The following is an 18,062-nucleotide window of genomic DNA, read 5'->3' on the forward strand; positions in this document are numbered from 1 at the left end:
ATACACTTTGCTGTCCCTCCCAGAGTCACGCTTCCAGAGGCTCAGCCATGTTTTCCCTCGGTCTTAGGGTTCCTGAGGCCACAGTCTTCTTTTCTGAGCAGCCAGCACCTCCAAGTATGACAGGGGCCCACATAGAGTTCTTGATGGGGCTAGGACACAGGGGCAGGAAACAGACTGTGGGACACATGTACCATCACCCAGGGCCCCAGCAGTAATCACTGCCAAAGTTTCACTTACCCTCAACAGACCCACCCCTACTTAGACTTTGGAGAACACTGAATTTTAAAGACAATCGAGATGACTCTTTTCCACCATCACCACCTTGCTCTGGTTCTCATTTTACAGATAAAGAAACTGAGGCTCAGGGAGGTGAGGGAACAAGCCCAAGCTCATACAGCTATTCAGTCTTCGAGTTCAAGCCAGTCCTCTTTGACTGCAGTGAAGTGCTGAGGGTTAGATCTGTAAAATGGAAACTAGAGCACTTACAAAATATGGTTGCTAGGAGGATCAGATGAGCTCGTGAAGGTGAACCTGCCAATAGAAGAACCATCTAAGGGAAGGAACCGTCTTAATTCATCTTTGCATCACCAGTGCCTGGCACGCTGTTGGTAATCAATACATTTTTTTTTTAAATCCATGAATGCATAAGTGAATGAATGAATGAATTTTAAAAAATGAGCCACCTAGCAGAGGTGCCTGGAACACACGGGATATTGAATAAATGCTCCTGTCCCTCCCTTGCTCTGGAGGGTGGCAGCCAGACCTGCAGTCTCTGTGCCTGGCACTTGGTAGGCCTTGATGAGTATGTGTGGTGAGGTAAGTGACTCTCAGGGGTACTGGGCATTCAAGGCCATGGGGAAATGCATGTCTTCTCAGCCAGAAGCAGGGGCGTGTGCTCTGAGCCGCAGGTAATGGCAGGCCGCCTTGGCCAGGGCTTCCCTCCGTTGCAGGGTAAGGGCCACCCCTCTTCCAAGCTGACCTTGGCCCACTATTAGCCAGGCTCAGTGTTAGGCCTGGCTGCATGCACCAGTGGAGGGCAGAGGCAAATCCTTCCAGCTGTAGATCAGCCAGTGATGGGGATATGACCACAAGGAGGTACTCCACCCAGGTCAACTCAACTTCATTCCATTCTTCCATCCTGCCTCTCCTTCTCTGTCTCCTTGAGGCTTCACATCTCAGTCCCGTGTCTGCTGACTGAGTAAATGAGTATCTAGAAGAGTGCCTGGCATAGAGTAGGTGCTCAATAAATATTGGTGGAATGAGTGAATGAGTCAACGAAAACAGGACTGAAGGAAGAGACAGGCTGACTGAGGTGTGTCTATTTATTGGCATAGGGTCCTACAGGGCCAAGACCCCTCCCTCCCCACCCTCTTCCCTGTAAAAATAAACTCTGTCCTTCTCTCTCCCTGCTCTATCTGCTTTTCTGCTTGGGCCAGGGAGGACCAGTACAGCCCCTATGACTTATGCCCCAAGACACAGGAACCAGCATTCCCCTTCACATACACACCATACATAGTTCCCCTCTGAGCCCAGGGAAACTGGGAGGCAGCAGGTGGGCTTGTAAAGGCCCTCAGGCTTCCACTAGGAGCTGAGCACAGCTGGTCTGTCAGTGAGGGTTGGCAGCAGTATTGGGAGAAGCAGCATAAGGAACATGGGTTGGGGGTAGCCCCTGAGAGTGGAGCTGAAAGTGGCTGGGTCCACTCCCAAGTGGGCACTGAGCGGGCCTCAGAGAGAAGTATGGGAGGCACACCACCCAGGCCCTGCGTGGTCCGAGTGCGACAGGCACAGCAGGCCCCGAGGCCACCAAGTCAAGTGATCTTAGGACTAGAAGAGGCAGACTCCTTTCCGTGGGAGCTGATGCCTGCCTCCCCCCCAGGCCTCTTCCAGGCAGGGTGACATGGAAGGATGTCACAGTGAATGGTGGGGCTCTGCTGGAGGCAGGGGGTACCCCCAAAGCAGAGGCACAATGTGGTGTTTGAGGGAGGACCAGGACTCATGTCCCCTGTGGTATGGAGGGCATACCACATTTGCCTTCTCTAAACCTGGAGCAAACAGCCTTGCTGGGCAAGCTGCCCCAGGTCCTGGCAACAGCGAGCTATTTCTCCCCAGCCCCAGGTCTACCACACCTCACACAGCTGCCCTGGGTTCATGGGGGAGCCGACGGGGCAGCCGAAGTGCCGCAGGAAGTCACGGGAGTTGGAGAGAGTGCCCAGCACGCGGAAGCGGGCAGGGCTGTGGGGGTCGGTCACCAGCCCCTCGTGAGAGCTCTCGGGTGTGCGGACTGAGCACCACACCTGCGGGCCAGGACAGACATGGGGACATATGGTGTCTAGTGCAGGTAGGGCCCACAGACTGGGCTGCAGCAGAGCCCTCCTGGGGACACAAACCACCACTACCCCAGCCCCTCCGCTCAAGAGTCCTCCAGGACACGGCCAGCTTCTCAGCTACAACCCCTTGCTCTCAGCAGCGAGGGAGGGAAACGTGCCCTCCCTCTCAAATTCCTTGAAGGCCTTTCAAAGCTGCCCTGGACACTGGGTTGCCGAGGATGGATGCAACTGAGGGGAATAGCATGCCCCCCAGAGACTGCCTGGAGTAGTGCAAAGTGCCTTGAAGAGACCCTACCTGAGTCCTTGCTCTGCCACTTGCTTTATTCCTGGGTAGCCCTGGATGGACCACTTTGTCCGCAAGCTTTAGTTGCCTCCTCCAAAGCCACCTCACAGGAATGTGGTGGGGATCAATCCTGTACCCTACCCTCTGCCCCTCAAGCAGGGCAGCCCTCCCCTTTGGGATCTACAAAAGCCTCCTGAAGAGTTGTCCTTCCTCGGGCCTCCTGGCATGCTTCATGAGCCCCCGCTGAGAAGCTCTGGGCACCAGACCTTCCCAGACCACCTTCCACACCCCACCTTCAGCCCCATTTCCCAGTCCGTTTCCTGCATGCCCCAGACGTCTAACAACATGCCCAGGAGGGAGTGGGAGAGGGGCAGGCCCCAGATCTCCTAGGAGGGCAATACCTGGGCAAATCCCACAAAGAAGAGCTGGTGATTGGTGAGCCCCACAGCTGGCAACTGCTGTTCCTCCCCGTGCTTTCTCAGCCACGCTTTGTAAGCCTGGAGTCAGGCACAGGGGCGGCAAGTCCGTCAGGGCTTGCCCACCACCTCCACCCACTGCCCAGCCCCCCCCACCCCCCCTGGGCAGGTGGGCCTCAGCCACCGGAGGCCGGCCAGGCCACTCACGTTATAGGCAGCCTTAAGCCCCCCGTTGTCAGCGATGTTCTCCCCCAGCGTCTGGCGGCCGTTGAGCCTCTCCCCGTTGACCTGGTACTGGCTGTACTGTTCCTCCATGCAGGCCGTGTGGTTCCGGAAGGCCGCCAGGGACTCGTTCTGCCACCAGGGCCGCAGGTTCCCTTCCTTGTCATATTCGCGCCCTGAGGAGAACTAACCTTTGCGCCTCGCCGAGACTAGAGAAGCCTTCCACCAGCAGACTCCAGGCTCCCGGGGGGCCTGCTCCCAATATTCCAAGGCCTTCCAAGAAACACTGGGAATTCTAAGCTGAAGGGGGCAACTAACTCCAGGGGCCTCTACCTTGGTCATCAAAGGCATGTGTCAACTCATGGCCCATCACCACGCCGATGCCACCAAAGTTCAGGGCCCTGGTGGGTGAGGAATGCTGCATGAGGACATGGTGGGGGGACTTCTGGACCCCACCTCCAGCCCTGTGCCCGGCTTCTCCACAGGCCCAGGCCCCAGCACCCAGCCCCTCCTGCCTCAGACACACTTGGGGTGGTTACGGGTGTAGAAGGGGGCCTGCAGAATGCCGGCAGGGAAGACGATTTCATTCTTGGTTGGAAGGTAGTAGGCATTCACTGTCTGGGGGGTCATGCTCCACCTGGGAGAGCAAGAGGGAGAGGCTGAGGCTCCTGAGGCTCCTGACGCCCCACCCAGCCCAGCAGCCCTGACCTACCTCCTGCAAAGACCTACCTCCTGCAAAGACCTTGTGCTTCTGGTTTGAGATGTCTTGCCACCCCCTTCCCCAGCCCTGGAACTCTCCCCTACCTCTCCTGCTGCCCCAAGTGTCTACAGCCCCCCATTCTCACTGGTCCCGGCTGGGAGGCTTGCGGAGCTGGTCAGCCATCACCTTAGCAGAGAAATTGTACAAATTCAACATGTTCTGGAAGAAGGAATCTTCAGAGACTTCATACTATGGGAGTGGCGGGAAGCAGAAAGCAAGCAAGACAACATGTTGGAGAAGAGAACAGTCCCGGTTTGGCTACTAATTAGCACCTCTCTGAGCCTCAGTTTTCCTCAACGGCAAAATAAGAGTAAAATATTTAGGAAATAATAAGTGCCAATACTTAAAAGAGTATTTATGTTGCTGGTGCTTTATTGTTTTACATCCTGCCTCCTTCTTTTCTCACAACAACCCTATGAGGTTGGTGCCAATAGGATCCCCGTTTTACAAATGAAGATACTCAGGCCCAGAGAGATTATATAACTTGTCCCAGGTTACACAGGTAGGTAGGAGTAGAACCAGGATTTGTGAACACTGCATTCTACTGCTGCCTAGCCTGCAGCCTGGCACAGAGCCAGCACGTGAACAGTGTCCATTGCCCACACTTGCCTCTGAAAGGAACCAACAGGCACCTCCTTCCCTTCCAGGGCTTGAGCCCCAATTACTGATGGAGAATAGAGCCCTGCCTCCCACCACCTCAGGGATAAAGTTCAGCACTGGTGAGCCCAGGTACTCACCCCATCATAAACATCATCCAGCTCTTTGGGCTCCAGGATGAAGTCCGGGAAACCAATCATATCATAGATAGCGTCTGCCTGAAGAGACCAGGTTAAGGGTTTCCCTCCCCAGGCTCCCCCCCAAAAAACTGTATCATCCATCTCCACCTGAAGATGGCACCCCAACCCTGGCCATGGCTCACTTTCTCCTTGGCTGCCTGGCGGGTCTTCTCATCCATCCAAACCAGCTGCCCCAGGGCCTCCTCAAAGGCGGTCCGGATCTCGCTGATCATCCCCTCAGCCTAGAAGGAAGGGGGCATAAGTTGGCCTCCCGCTGCACTGATGCATTCTATCCCCCGCCGCCCCCCCAGTCCACCCCAGTGCCCCATCCCTGTCCTTCCAGGGGAGTGTGTGGGAGGGCCCCCAGACTCGAAGTAAAGCTGAGCATCTTGGGAAGATGAGAAGGAAACACCATTTGTGAAGATACTGAGATGGCGGGTGACTTTTTCTCTAATTAATAAAAAAATTTAACTGACAATAAGTTGGTTGAATTAATATAATTTAATATAGTGCGTTGATTTTTATCTGATTATGGAAGAAGGCATTAATAGCAGAAAATTTGGGAAATTGAGAAGAGGCGAAGAAGGAAACAGACCACTTATAATCCCATCACTCAGAGATAACTCCTTTTAACATTTTGATTATCTACTTTGAGATTGAGAGTCTGTCCCTGCCCTGATGTACATATATAACATGTAATTATGTTGTGCAACATACAATGGTAGAAACATTACACTGGCAACAGACCTATCCACAGAGACCTGGTATCTTGTAAACTACTCTTTTTTTTTTTTCACTTAACAATATATCATGAGTTTTAGGCTGCCTCATAATCCACCCTAACCATAATCTTTCTTCCAGTCCCTATGATTAGACATTTCGGCTATTTTCATTTCCGCCTATTATAAACCACACTGCAAGAAACATCCTTGCAGATAATACTTTAAGCACACTCATTATCATCTCCCAATAAATAAATATTATTTTCCTAACTCTATAGGCAACATATACTCATTATAGAACATTTGGAAAACACAGAGAACTTTAAAAGACAAAAAGAACCCCTCCTAATCCTACCACCCAAAGTAATTACTGTTCATTTACTGATGAATTTCCATTCAGTCCCTGCCCCCTTCCCCCCCCCCCCAGGTACACACATGAATGAATAGTGGATTTGAACTAACACAAGAACACTAGTTAGAAGAACCTCGAAGACTCACAATTTCCTTGCTTTGCCGGTCGAACGTGGCCTTCACAAAGAGGGAGCCCAAAGCGAAGCCAAGTGCATCGTCTGTGTTGGAGATGCAGGTCTGCCACCTTGGCATGCAGGACTGTAACGGACAAAGAGCCAGGCCTCCCAGAGATGGCTCTGTTCTCCAGTCTGAGGGCCCTTCTCTTCTCTGTCTCTGGAGCCAGCCCTCTCGGCTCTGAGCAATGGCAACCTGGGCTTGGGGTGCTGCCATCTCTCCCTCAGACTCCAGGGAAAACAAAGGGCAGAACTGAAAAGTGTGTCAACTCCAGCAGCAAAACCTCAGGAGGAACATGTGTGCTGCCCATTCTGCGCTCAGTACTCTCCTCCTCTTAAGTGTCTAAGGGGCCCACCGGGGGCCAGAAGTTTCTTTGCTCAGCTCCATATCCCAGTCTTATAACCAGTCAGTCCCCCATGCCAGAAACCCGCAAGTCACCAGCTTCCTCCAGCTCCCTACACCTACATTCAATCTATCACCAGTGTCTACGACCCCGACTTCTTGGTCCTCTCCCCTATCCACCCTTTTGCCACTTCCCTGCCCTACAACACTATCATCTCTGGCCCAAAGATTGCAGTCACCTCCTAACTAGACACTCTGGCTCCACTCATCCCCCTCCCATGTCCCTCCCCTCCATCTTCCATTCAGCTGCCAGAAAGATCATCCAATACATAAATCTAACTGGGTTATTCTGCTTAAAATCATCCCATGGTTCCGCATTGCTGAAAGAATCAAGGCCTGACTTCTTACCAAGCATTCGGGTCCCTTCATGGCCTGCCCCAGGCCGACCTCACCGCCCTCAGCCTCTAAGTCGGCCTGTTCCCAAGCTCATAACAGAGCACATGCAAGCCCATGATGTTCCTGGCCTCTGGGAATTTGCACCTGCTATTCTTTCTGCCTAGAATGCCCTTCTCCCTTGCTCCCTTGGTGAACTAATTCTTCAAATGTCACCTCTTCATAAAGGACTGTCCTGATGCCTCACCCTCCCCCAGGTAGGATGTGCTATCCCTTCTTCTGTTCTGTAGCACAAAGGTCTTTCACACAATGTGAGCCCTCATCACCCTAAAATACAGTGTTTGTTTACACGTCCATGTCCCTCACTTCATGGGGCATCTTGAAACTAAGAACTACATTTATCCCTCTTCTTAGGCATCATCATCAAAGCTGAGTGCCTCTGCATACAATGCACTGGCGCTTCACTTACATCAGCTCAGTCCTCAAGACAACCCTGCAAGCTATTCCTATTTCACACACCAGGAAACGGAGAGACCGGGTGACATGCCCAACCAAGGTCCCGTAGGCCAAAAAATGAAGGCGTTGGGATGGCAACCCAGGTCATCTTGATTCCTATGCCTATGCTCCACACTCTACCATGAGGCCATGGTGCCTGACACACAGGCACATTAGGCTGGACTGGAAGGTGGGGCAGAGTCAGAAATCCCACCTTCTTGGTGCCATAGAGGGTCTCCAGCAGTTTCTCCTGTGCAGACTCAAAGCGGTGGTCCAGGCTCGAGGTTGTCTTCTGCACCAGGTTCCAAATCAGGTAATTGTTCAGGATGCTGGCATCCAGACCAGAACGTAAGGAAAGGGCAGGTGCGGTACCATTTCCACCCCAAATCTGCTCCACGAATGTGCAGGCAACAGAAGTCCTGAGAGGCATATGTAGGAGCTGTCCCAGAATCCCTCTGTCTCACCCTGGGACCACACACCTGCCTGCAGAAGTCAGCTTGGAGCAAGGTGTGGGAATAAAGAGTGTAAATGGGCCCCCTGAAGCCCCAGCCTAGGGGAACGGCCTGCAGACATTCTCTTCGATGTCTGGAAGGTCCAAGGCCTTGTCAAATGCTGCTCTGTGTCTGGCTGTGTCAGACCCCATGCCCAGTCCCTGCATGGACCTGCGTGGAGCTTTGAGCCCCACCTCCCACACTTTGGGCTCTTCCCAACCTTGGCTCTGTGTGGTTGATGAGCTCTGACACCTGCTGCAAATAATCCGTCCCATACACCACCACGGGCTCAGAGTCTCCCAGCTCCAGCGGTGACAGCAAGAAAGACAGAAACTCCAGCCAGTCTATGGAGGGCGCCAGGGCCTACAACCAAAAAAGAAAAAAAAAAAAAATCTCAAGCCTCCTTGCCTGTCCTCCTGGCTGCCAGCAGACCCCTCCCCCATTGATATGCCAGAGCCTGGGAACACTTCCCACTGCCATGGCAACATCTAGTAGCTGCTTGGTAGCCCCTTCCTGCAATAAACCTTTTTCCAGGCCCAAGTGCTCCTCAATCTGGGAGCCCCATCACTTATTATACAAGAAAAACCACCCTATATAATATTCAGCTAGGGCACATTCAAATATTTTCACAACAGTTGATAAAATCCAACTCCCTTGACACCATCCAGGGTCCCTACATAACCGGTCTCTCCTTCAGAACTCCCCACCCCCTTACCCAGCCTCTCCATCATCCAGCTGAAGGGTTGGTTCCTGGCACAGTAAGGACCCTCCAGGAGATGCTTCCAAATTTCTTTTGATTGTTTTGCGGACATCTTGTACAAACTGTTATAGATTTCTACCATGATCCCTCTGTGCATTCCCTAGGCAACACGAAAGGGGACCAGGGGATGGCCTAGTGAGAGGTGACCTAAACTGGATAGTAACAGAGTGGCTGGGAAGCTCTCAGGAAAGCAAGCAAATGCGGAAAGGCCTGGCTGCCACAGGAAGGCGGCAGGAAGGAGGGCGGGGAGGTCTGCTCCAGGGGCTGGGCCCTGCCGGCTGACTCTGCTCCCCGGCTGCCCCACCTGCAGCTCCACGATGCTCATCTTATGGTAGATCTTCTCCTCATCCCGCCTCTGGTCCTGGGGCACTGTGATGCTGGCCAGCTGCACCTCCAGCTCTAGCACCCGCCGCATCTGCTCCCGTGTGGAGGCGGGCCGCCCGCCCAGCAACATCCCCAGGTCCTCCATGTAGTCCAGGTAGGCGGTGAGGACCTGGCAAGGCCTGGAGTCATCCTGGGAGCCCAGCAACAGGTCCTGCCCAAGGCTGAGAGGGCCTGTTCTGGCCCCTGCCTCTACTTACCACCTCCTCTGCTGACCCTCCTCTCAGAAGCTTTCTTGGACAGTCCTGTTCTGTTTCTGTTATACTGCTTACCACCATCTGCTAGGATCTTGTTTATTTATTTGTGTACTTACTTATCATCTATTTCCCCAAAGAGAAGGTAAGTTCAGGAGAGCACTGTTGCAAGTTACAGCAGCTTATTCACCCCTCCACCCCTAGGGCCTAGAACGGGGCCTAGCACAGAACAGGTGTCCCGTAAGTATTTGTCCGGTGGATGAACCTGCTTCCCGCATTGCTCTGCCTTCTCATTTCCTAAGGCCCTTCTATTTTTTTCAGCACATTGATGACCACATGCCTTCACTTAACAGCTGAGTGGACCCCACAGGGAATTTGGTCCATAGCAGCTTTAATGGCCTTCCATCTCCCATCCAGCCAGGCCTCAACCTTGCTGCTTTCTCAGCTCCCTTCTAGTCTCCAAGTGGGAGAAAGGTGCAGAAGAGAAATACTTAATGACCACATGTATACACATGTATCAGACTTTGCTGGGGCCCTACAGGTAATGTATCTTTCTTCCCTCTCATAGCGACTCCATCAAGTGGGTATAAGTCCCACTTTACAGATGAGGAAATGCGCTTGAGAAGGTTACATGACCTGACTCCTACCACAAACTAGCAGGTGCCAGAGTCCGCATGTGGCTCAGGCCTGGCAGTTCCGGCCATGGCCCCAGCTCTACGTGGGCCCCGTGTGAACTCCTGTTGCTTCAGCACCTGCTGGCACTCCAGCTCAGGTGAGGTAGGGGCTGTTTTTCTCTGTTCTCCACCGTAGCCTTCGGCTCTAACATAGCATCTGGCACATAGTAGGTGCTCGATAAATATTTGTTGAATGAAGGGATGAGAATCCGCAAACAGACCCTCAGCACTGCTCAGCACCAGCTCCCTGGGGCCCTCCTCCCAGGGGCCACTACTCACTCTGCCCCTCAAGCCCCACCCTGGGCTCCCTTAATCGCCGAAAGCCATTTCCTCTTCTACTCAATTGAAAAGTTCCAGATCCCTTAACATCCATTCCCTATACTTCAAAATTTCTTTCTCCCACCTCTCCTCTTCCTTGCTGCCCTCTGATAGGTGTCAGAGAAAGAGATTTGAGGGCCAGTCCCGGTCATCCCAGCTCCCGAGGGGTTGGTTGGCTCAACCAGTCATCCTGACCGTGCCCTGCCGCCACCCACCTCACTTATCCCTTTTTCTCCCTGCCTTTAGCTGAAGACTTACACTGAGACTTTCCTGAACCCTGTTTTACTCCTCAGTTCTTCTCCTATGTGAACCTTTTATGCTGCAACTTCCCTTAGATGCTGGCCCAGGCTTCCTGCCTGAGACAACCAGCAACACACAGAGCTGAACTGAAGCTTTCTCCCGCCAATTCCCAATTGTTGAACCATGTGGTTCTCTCCGGCATTCTCAAAATTCTCTCCTGACTCAGGTGATGTTAAACCACACACCTGTTTGTGCCCCCCCTTTTCCATTTCTTTTGGGATAAATGCTAAATCTGATCCATGGTGTCCATGCATAATATGAATCTACATCCCTGCCCCAAAGGACTTGGCCCACCCACCCCCACCCCACTCCCCTCTCTGGTCCATCAATGGCTTATATGCCCTCCCACTTCAGAGTCTTTGCATATGCTCTTCCCTTTGCCTGAACCCTCTCCCTTCATGGCAGCCTGCCCTTATCCCTGGACGAGGCTGGTCCCCTGTGACAGTCTGGGAATGCCGTGCTGCCCCTCTGTGACAGTCCCAGCAACTGCGCACAGGATACACCAAGCTGCTTCATGGCTTCTCCCCCACTTAGAGGGCAAAGGCACTGTCTTGTTTACCACATGCCTGGAGGAGGGTCTGGCTGAGAAATGCTCAGTGTTTGAGAACCAAAGAAAGGGCAAATGAGTCTCCCGGTAGTGTTACTCCACAGCAGCCTACCTCGCTGGCTCTCTTCCTCCCACTGCCCTTAAAAGGCAAGAATCTGCTTCTTTCCCCTCTGTAATCTTCTCCTGCCTCTCACTTCTTCCGAGCCTTTGTCTACATTTTTAAGGAGATGCCCCACAAGCCCTCCGCTCCCTCCAGCCTCGTCCTCTCTCCGGGACTTCACCCAGCTTCCACAGTTGCCTGCTGACCTCCCCAGATAGACGGTACCCAGGCTGCTCACAATCACACATCTAAAATGAATGGCTCCCACTCCCTGAGTGTCTGCATAAGCTTGTGTACCCCCTTTCCCAGATAGATACCATAGGAGGTAAATGCTATGATCCCCGTTTTACAGATGAAGAAACCGCTTCACCTTGCACCAAGCCACAGGGCTGGAATCTAAATCAAGGTCTGACCCAGAGTCTGCCCTTTTCCTGTGATGTCACACTGTCTCCTCTTCCCCACTGTGCTCTGAGCCGGTTCTTCCTCCAGGCACCCCTGGTTCTCCAAGGACTCCTCCATTCCACCATCACTCAGGCTTCCAGCCTCATCTGTCTTTATCTCTTCCTCCTACTCCTCTCTTTGAACACCCAGTCACCCGCAATTCATGATTTGCACTTGGTTATGTCTCTTGCATCCTCCCCTTCCTAATATTCCCTCTGCCACTTCCCACATTTGGGCCCTTACAGACTCAGAGCCTAGAGTACTACTGCCTTAACTCATCTCCAGGCTCCCTCTCTTGCATCTACTTGTCACATCTACTTGTCACTCCAGGCTCCCTCTCTTGCATCTACAAGCACTACTTACTGGGTTGCTCCCTTCCTGCTTTGGAGCATGCAGCAGCTCTCAGAGGCCTATATGATAAAACTCAGTGTTTTATTGTATAGGATTCCAGGTCCCCTCCACAACTCGTTCCTACCCACCTGTCCAGCCTGTCATCTGCTTGGAGCTCTACATTTTGCCAGACTGGACCCCTTCTCATGGTCCAAACATGCCTTAGCTCTATCTTTCTTCAAGACTTTGTTTAAACTCTTCTCATTACCCAGCATGCCCTCACCCACTCTTAGATATTCTACGTGGCCCGGCTCAGATGCAATCTCATTAGGAAACCTCTGACTACCTGACTCTCTCCTAAAGCCTAGAGACCCCCTTTTGAGCCCGTTCTCAGCTGTCTAGGTCCATGAAGCCATCTACACTGCAAGCTTTGTGTGGCAGTGGCTCTGGGGGGACATCTCAGAATTCCCTCATTGCACCTGGCACATGGCAGAGGCCTATAAAATGTGGTCCTAGAAGAATAAGGGGAAGGAAGGAAAGAAGGGGAGAAGGAATGGAAGGGAAGGAGAAAAGGAGGGAGGGAAAGAGAGAAGGGTGAGAAGGAAGGCTGGGAGGGAGGGAGGGAGAAAATGAGGGAAGAGTGAAGAGATAAAGAAGGAAGGAAGGGTAGTTGGCTCACTAGGTGACAGGACAGGCTCACCTTGCCCACTATGACCCTGGGCAAAGGGAAAAGTAAACAAGCATCAGCCCAGCTCAATAGAGGGGTGGGGTTGGGTGTTCTGAGGATGCTTCTTACTTTCTCATTGGCGGTCCTGTTTAGGTAGTAATCTCGAGAGGGGAGAAAGAGCCCAGATTGGTCCACCTGCAATAGCAAGTCACGGGAGTGAGCCTTCCCCCAACACACACCTGGTCTCTTGTACAGGGGGGGAGCCACCCCAGCCTGCCTGTCATAGGGGAGGAGAGTCTGGGCTCCGCAAATGGTCCTTAAGTTCCCCCCAACCCTTCTCCAGACTGGTACCTGGATAACATTGCTGTTAGAACTCTTGGAGTCGGCACTGACGTAGACAGTGAAGAAGGGGGTGGCCCTGTAGGTCCCTGCTACTGCCTTCAGCACTTCCATGAAGTTGTCCTCGTCCCAGGGCCCCGTAATGTTCCAACCACCAATCTGAGTAGAGACCATAGTGGAAACTATAGCACAGGGGCCCCCAAAGCTTTCTGGGGCCACATCCTCTCCCAAGACCTATCCTGACCTCCCCCAGGGGTCCTACCTTGTCAATGAGGTCTCGCAGCGGCTGGGCTCCCAGTTCCTCGATGCGCTCCACCTGCAGGCAGGAGAGGTAGAAACGCTGTGTCTTCCGCTCAGCTTCGCTGCTGGAGTTGAAGGTGGTGTTTTCTGTGGGGTAGGACACAGGTCCAGTTGGCAACTATGCTAACTGCTGAGAGGGGTCCTGGGCCCTTGCTTGGTCCTTCTCCTTGCCTTGTGAAGGCATAGTCCTCCTAAAGTAGACCCAGGAAGACTGTCTGAAACAGCCAAGAGTGACTTCCTCTCCCCTGTCCATGGAAACCCTCAAAGATCTCTAAACACCACAGACTCCCTGGTGCCTACCACACCTCAGCAGTGATCCAAACAGAGTGCAGAGAACAGTCCCTTCTTTATATACTCAGAGGTCTGTCCCCTCAAACCCATCTCCACCTCTCAGGATACCCCTGCTCTCTGCATCCCCCACCCGAGGAGAGTTTGTAGTCATCCACTTATTCATTCAGTCACGGACATTTATTGAGTACCTAAATGCAAAGCCCTGTGCCAGGAGTGAGTTTTACTTGGCACAATGCCTCCCCGACAGCCCCACTCACCAAGCAGGTGCTTCAGTATGGCCTGGTTCTGGTCCCAGAGGCTGTTGAAGGTGTTCCAGCGAGAACGCCCATCAGGCAGAGGATTTCTCTGAATCCAGCCTCCACAGGAAAACTGGTAAAAGTCCTCACAGGGACTCACCCCACGGTCCAGAGACTCCAGGATTTTTCCAGCCACTCGAATGCAGGCCTCTGTGAGGCAGGTGCTATGGGATGGGTCTGCGGCAGGGAACATGGTGGGGGTGGGGGTAGGGGACTGTCGGTGAGTCTGGGAAAGGCAAATGCTTTGGGAAGGGCCATGACAACAAGAAGGTTGGGAGGAGAGAGAAAAGCTGGGGGAAGACTGGCCTGACCAGAAAAAACCTTAGTGGCCCTTGAGCCCCCGGACACCCCCACCCCCACAGCTAGGAGGGCTGGTGACAGGTGTGGGCCCACCCTACCTTTGTGGTACTGGACCCCCAGGGCCACCAAGCAGCCCAGGAGCAGCGCAGCCAGCAGCAGAGAGACAGCTGCTAAGACCAGCTCCAGTGGGGTGTGGGAGCCCAGGAAGTCTCTTGTCCTCTTCCGGAATCCCACCTGGGGAACACAGGGTGCCAGTGAGCTAGCAAGCTGCTGGTGGGAATCCAAGATCACAGAAGTCCTCCCAAAGGGTGAAGACACAGGCAGTTTCCAGAGCCATGGAGCAAAGACGCTAAAGGGGTTGACTTTGGGCACAGGGGCACAAGGCGGTCTGAGCTGAGTCCTGAGCCCGCTTTGTGCAACGTCATGGCTTACAGTCGCCTCACCATAGTTCTAGCGCAGAGGCCAGAGATGAAGCTGAGGTGGGGGCAGGTGACCCTCCAGGTCAGCCCAGAGCTCCTGGGTCTGCCAGGCGTCACGTCAGGGCTGGGGCCTGGCGAGAAAGGGGGAACCCCCTTGCCCACCTCCACAGCGTCCGGGGAGGCCCCGCCCTCTACGGGGGTCTCAGGTACGTCTTCCTCCCGCAGCGTGGTCCGTTTGTATTCCACCATCTGCCAGACAGTCGGGGGCGCCAACCGAGGTCAGGCAGAGAGGGCCCTTTGCCCACTGCCCTGCCCCAGTGCCCCTGGCCTGGCCGGGCGGGCCCCCTCCTGTCCGCAGGGAGGACCCCCCTCCCCTGCCGGGCTCTCCGGCCTGGGGCGCCCCCGACCCGCGCCCCCTCCGGCACGCAGCCCCTTCTCCGCCAGCCCGAGCCCCTGCCGACGCCTCCTGCCCGCTCGGCCTCAACCCCTCCACGCAGTCCTCTCCCGGAGCCCGGGGCCCCCACTCACGTTGCCGCCGCCGCCCAGCTCCTGCAGCGCGACGTTCATGGTGGAGTAGGGGCGGGAGGCACCTTAGGGCTCCCGGCGGCTGGCCCTCGCCCAGGCCGCGGCCTCGGCCCCCGGCCCGGTCCCGCCGCCGCCCGCCATCAGGCCGCCGCCGCCGCCCCTCGCTGCTCCGCCGCCGCCGCCCCCGCCGCCCCCGCCGCCCCGGCCTGCCCGCGCCCCCTCCCGCCGCGGCGCCGCGCCCGGGGGTGGGGGGTAACGTGGGGGAGGAGCGCGCCGGCCGCGGCCCGCCACCCGCCCTGTGCCCGGGCGTCGCTCCGGTGCCCGCGGCCGCCCTCCGGTGACGCCCGGACCCCTGTCCTCTTCAGGATCAGCCTGCCCCCCTCCCAGCATTACCCTCTTGCAAGCCACCCCTGATTTCCATGCCTTTGACCCAGGCCCAACCCCTGGTGATAGTTCTTGGCCCCATTCCCCACTTTGCAGGCCCTCACCATCCCCCTTAAACACCTTTAGGAAATGATGCTTTCGGGAGGATCATCTGCCCGCAGCAATCCACACAGCCCCTCTTCAGCCAGCGCACAAAGAGCAGCACACGGGGGTCGACCCACATACAGGCTGTGTACACGGCATCTACCCAGAGAGCACACAGACCCAAAGTACACAGGCAGGCACTCAGCCCAACACATGGTCCACACACACGCAAGACACACACACAGGGTACGCACTGCACACTCACCTTCTGTACCTCTACGAGGCACCCCGAGCCAACACACAAACTACACTGTCCTTCTGTACATACACACGGCCCACGCGGACAGCGCACACACATAACCCACACTCTGACTACTCTTCCCCGTTGCTTCCAGACTGCACTTTTACTCCCCGAGATAATCGTTGTCATCAGATCATCTCACAAAGGGAGGGTTACAGATGGTGACAAATTGGCAGGGAAAAAAACAGTCATGCACGGATATTTAAAGAAAAGACGTGCTAACACTTCTAACTTGAGGAAAGCAAACCATTTTATTTGGGAGGTTTACAAGAAAAAAAAAAAAAAACCCGAGCAATATTTAACTGAAAGGCAATAGTGTGGCATCTATGCATCTGCCATCTGCCTTCCATATTGTCATTCCTTAATCAGGCCTGGTGGTGTTGCAGTTGGCTGCACTGAAAGAGTGCCTAGTGGGTTTTTTTGCCACAGTTTTTAAAAAAGTGCCTCGTCCTCCTCCCTCTTCCCCCAACAGAGTACATGAGTTTGACCTGAGAAGGCTCAGAATGGTGGCAAATCCATAATCCATTTCTCGACACTCACCTCAGTCCTCAGCTTGCTGCATGAGGTTCTAATATGGGCTGCTCTTATGGCTGAGAAGGGGGGTGGATGATGAATTGATCAGGCTGAGAATGTTGGATCGCTTTCTTTGGCATTTACACACACACACACACACACACACACACCGCCAATTTCATGTTCTCAAATAGGAGACAGTATAGTGTTATAGGTAGGATGAAAGATTCTGGATTCACACTCAATGTCATCACTTGTAAAATTGAAATAAGAATAGTACCCATGTCAAAAGACAGTGTCTGGCATGTAAAGGGCACTCAATGTGTGAGCTGCTATTTTTGTGTTACTGTTGTTAAAATCCTATGGATAGAAATGAGAATTTTAAGGTTGGAGGAAGGCTGTTCTATTCCCTCCAGGTAGATGGGTTCTAGGTTAATTAGGGGTTCCCTGAGCAAGAAGCTTCACATTCAGCCATACTGGGGTCTGCAGCAGCAAGGCCTTGGAATATCCACTTGGGACAGTTTTCCGAAGTTGTTTGTGTTCACTCTGATGACAATGTGGCATCACAGCACTCACCTCTTTCCCTTATCACCCCCAAAGCTGGATGAAGGGGAATGTGGCAGCAGGGGCAGTCTGGCCCATGGGAAATTCCACCATGGCATGACCATGTGAGTGTAACCAAAGCTACTATGTAAGAACCTCCTGGCAACAGGCTCCTTAGAAATAGTCCTGTTGCTCCATGCCACAATGGAAATAGCAAGCTTATATAGCACTTTAGTATGTGCCAGCCACTGTTGTAAGTCCTTTACATCTAGGTTCTCTTTTACCCTCGTGGTGATTATGAAGCCATTTTACGGATGAGGAAACTGAAGCATAGAGAGACTAAGAGTCACATGGCTAGTAAGTAGCAGAGCTGGGATTCAAACCCAGGCATTCTGGCTGCTTTCTGGAGAGCACTTTGGCAACAGGAATCAAAAGGAGGATATACTTCCTCCCAACATTAGTTGCTGGTTTTCTATCACATTTTCTCTGCAAAGGTAAGGGGAAACACATCAGTTTTCAAGCCAGACAGAACTGGACTCAAATCTGGGCTCAAATCTTGATCAGCTGTATGATCTTTATCAAGTTACTTGAAAGCTCAGACCCTTAATTTTCTTCATCTGTAAAATGGGAACAGTCATCAGTGTCTCAGAGAGTTGCTGTGACAATTACATGCAACCACTTAGGAGAGAGCCTGGTACCTAGTTTTACAGTGCTCTCAGTTTCACCAGGCTTGCCCTAAATGCACATTTCCTTTCCATGTCTCTTTCCTGATTCAAATCATTTATTAGGCTCATAACTATTCCTGATTACATGTTAAATACCCTAGTATGAGAGGCTTGGAGGTTGCTCTACTCTATAATTCTATTTTCTTTTCTCTATGTTTAACACCTTTGTCTTTTTTTCTCTCTCATTCTATTATTTTCTTCCTCTCTATCTTTTCTGCTCTTCTTTTCGTATTCCTAAAATAATCTTTCTTTTGGTCTTTTTTTTTTTTTCCCTTCTAAATTGATTGTGAATTGAGAGGAAATGGACAACAGTTATATGCTAAACTTAGAAGGACAACGTAGTCGTCAAGATAACAAGACACATTAATGTCCAGTATTGACAAAGATGGGAAATATGGGCACTCTCTAGATTGTTGGTGGTTTATAAATTGATATAACTTTTTTGGCAATATGAGTCAAAAGGTGTAAGTGTAGGCGCCTGGGTAGCTCAGTTGGTTAAACGTCTCCCTTTGGCTCAGGTCATGATCCCAGGGTCCCTGGATGAGTCCCACATAGGGCTCCCTGCTCCACAGGAAGTC

General features: G+C 53.1%; 1 protein-coding gene across 3 annotated transcripts; it reads right to left on the reverse strand.

The window, feature by feature from the left end:
* Positions 1-1,489: 1,489 nt before the first annotated feature.
* ECE2 (endothelin converting enzyme 2) lies at positions 1,490-14,976 on the reverse strand. Of its 3 annotated transcripts, none has more exons than XM_045903247.2 (19): positions 14,938-14,976; positions 14,572-14,658; positions 14,089-14,224; positions 13,652-13,867; positions 13,066-13,190; positions 12,816-12,962; positions 12,594-12,659; positions 8,817-9,005; positions 7,973-8,115; positions 7,476-7,590; positions 6,005-6,115; positions 4,928-5,026; positions 4,746-4,823; positions 4,094-4,197; positions 3,775-3,885; positions 3,582-3,649; positions 3,234-3,424; positions 3,012-3,107; positions 1,490-2,294 (listed from the first exon to the last, which is right to left on the reverse strand). In XM_045903247.2, exons 1-19 carry the CDS (start codon positions 14,974-14,976, stop codon positions 2,118-2,120), a joined length of 2,298 nt encoding a protein of 765 aa, XP_045759203.1. In that variant the 3' UTR covers positions 1,490-2,117. The 3 variants fall into 3 exon arrangements, with proteins under 3 accessions (XP_045759203.1, XP_045759202.1, XP_045759204.1); XM_045903246.2 differs by having other exon boundaries at positions 14,434-14,658; XM_045903248.2 differs by lacking the exon at positions 14,572-14,658.
* Between the last annotated feature and the right edge of the window lie 3,086 nt (positions 14,977-18,062).

Source organism: Mirounga angustirostris, unplaced genomic scaffold (assembly GCF_029215605.1).
Source record: "Mirounga angustirostris isolate CCGP_5_RB_7025 unplaced genomic scaffold, mMirAng1.0.hap1 SCAF_1, whole genome shotgun sequence".
In the NCBI taxonomy this organism is placed as follows: domain Eukaryota; kingdom Metazoa; phylum Chordata; class Mammalia; order Carnivora; family Phocidae; genus Mirounga; species Mirounga angustirostris.

Excerpts from the sequence above, each read along its gene's own strand:
- ECE2 (XM_045903246.2), bottom strand. The coding sequence starts at position 14,976 with ATGAACGTCGCGCTGCAGGAGCTGGGCGGCGGCGGCAAC. Across the intron at positions 12,963-13,065 it reads TGCGAGACCTCATTGACAAG|ATTGGTGGTTGGAACATTAC; the intron begins GTAGGACCCCTG and ends GTCTCTACTCAG. Across the intron at positions 9,006-12,593 it reads ACAGGACCGCCAATGAGAAA|GTCCTCACCGCCTACCTGGA; the intron begins GTAAGAAGCATC and ends AGGCCTTGCCAG.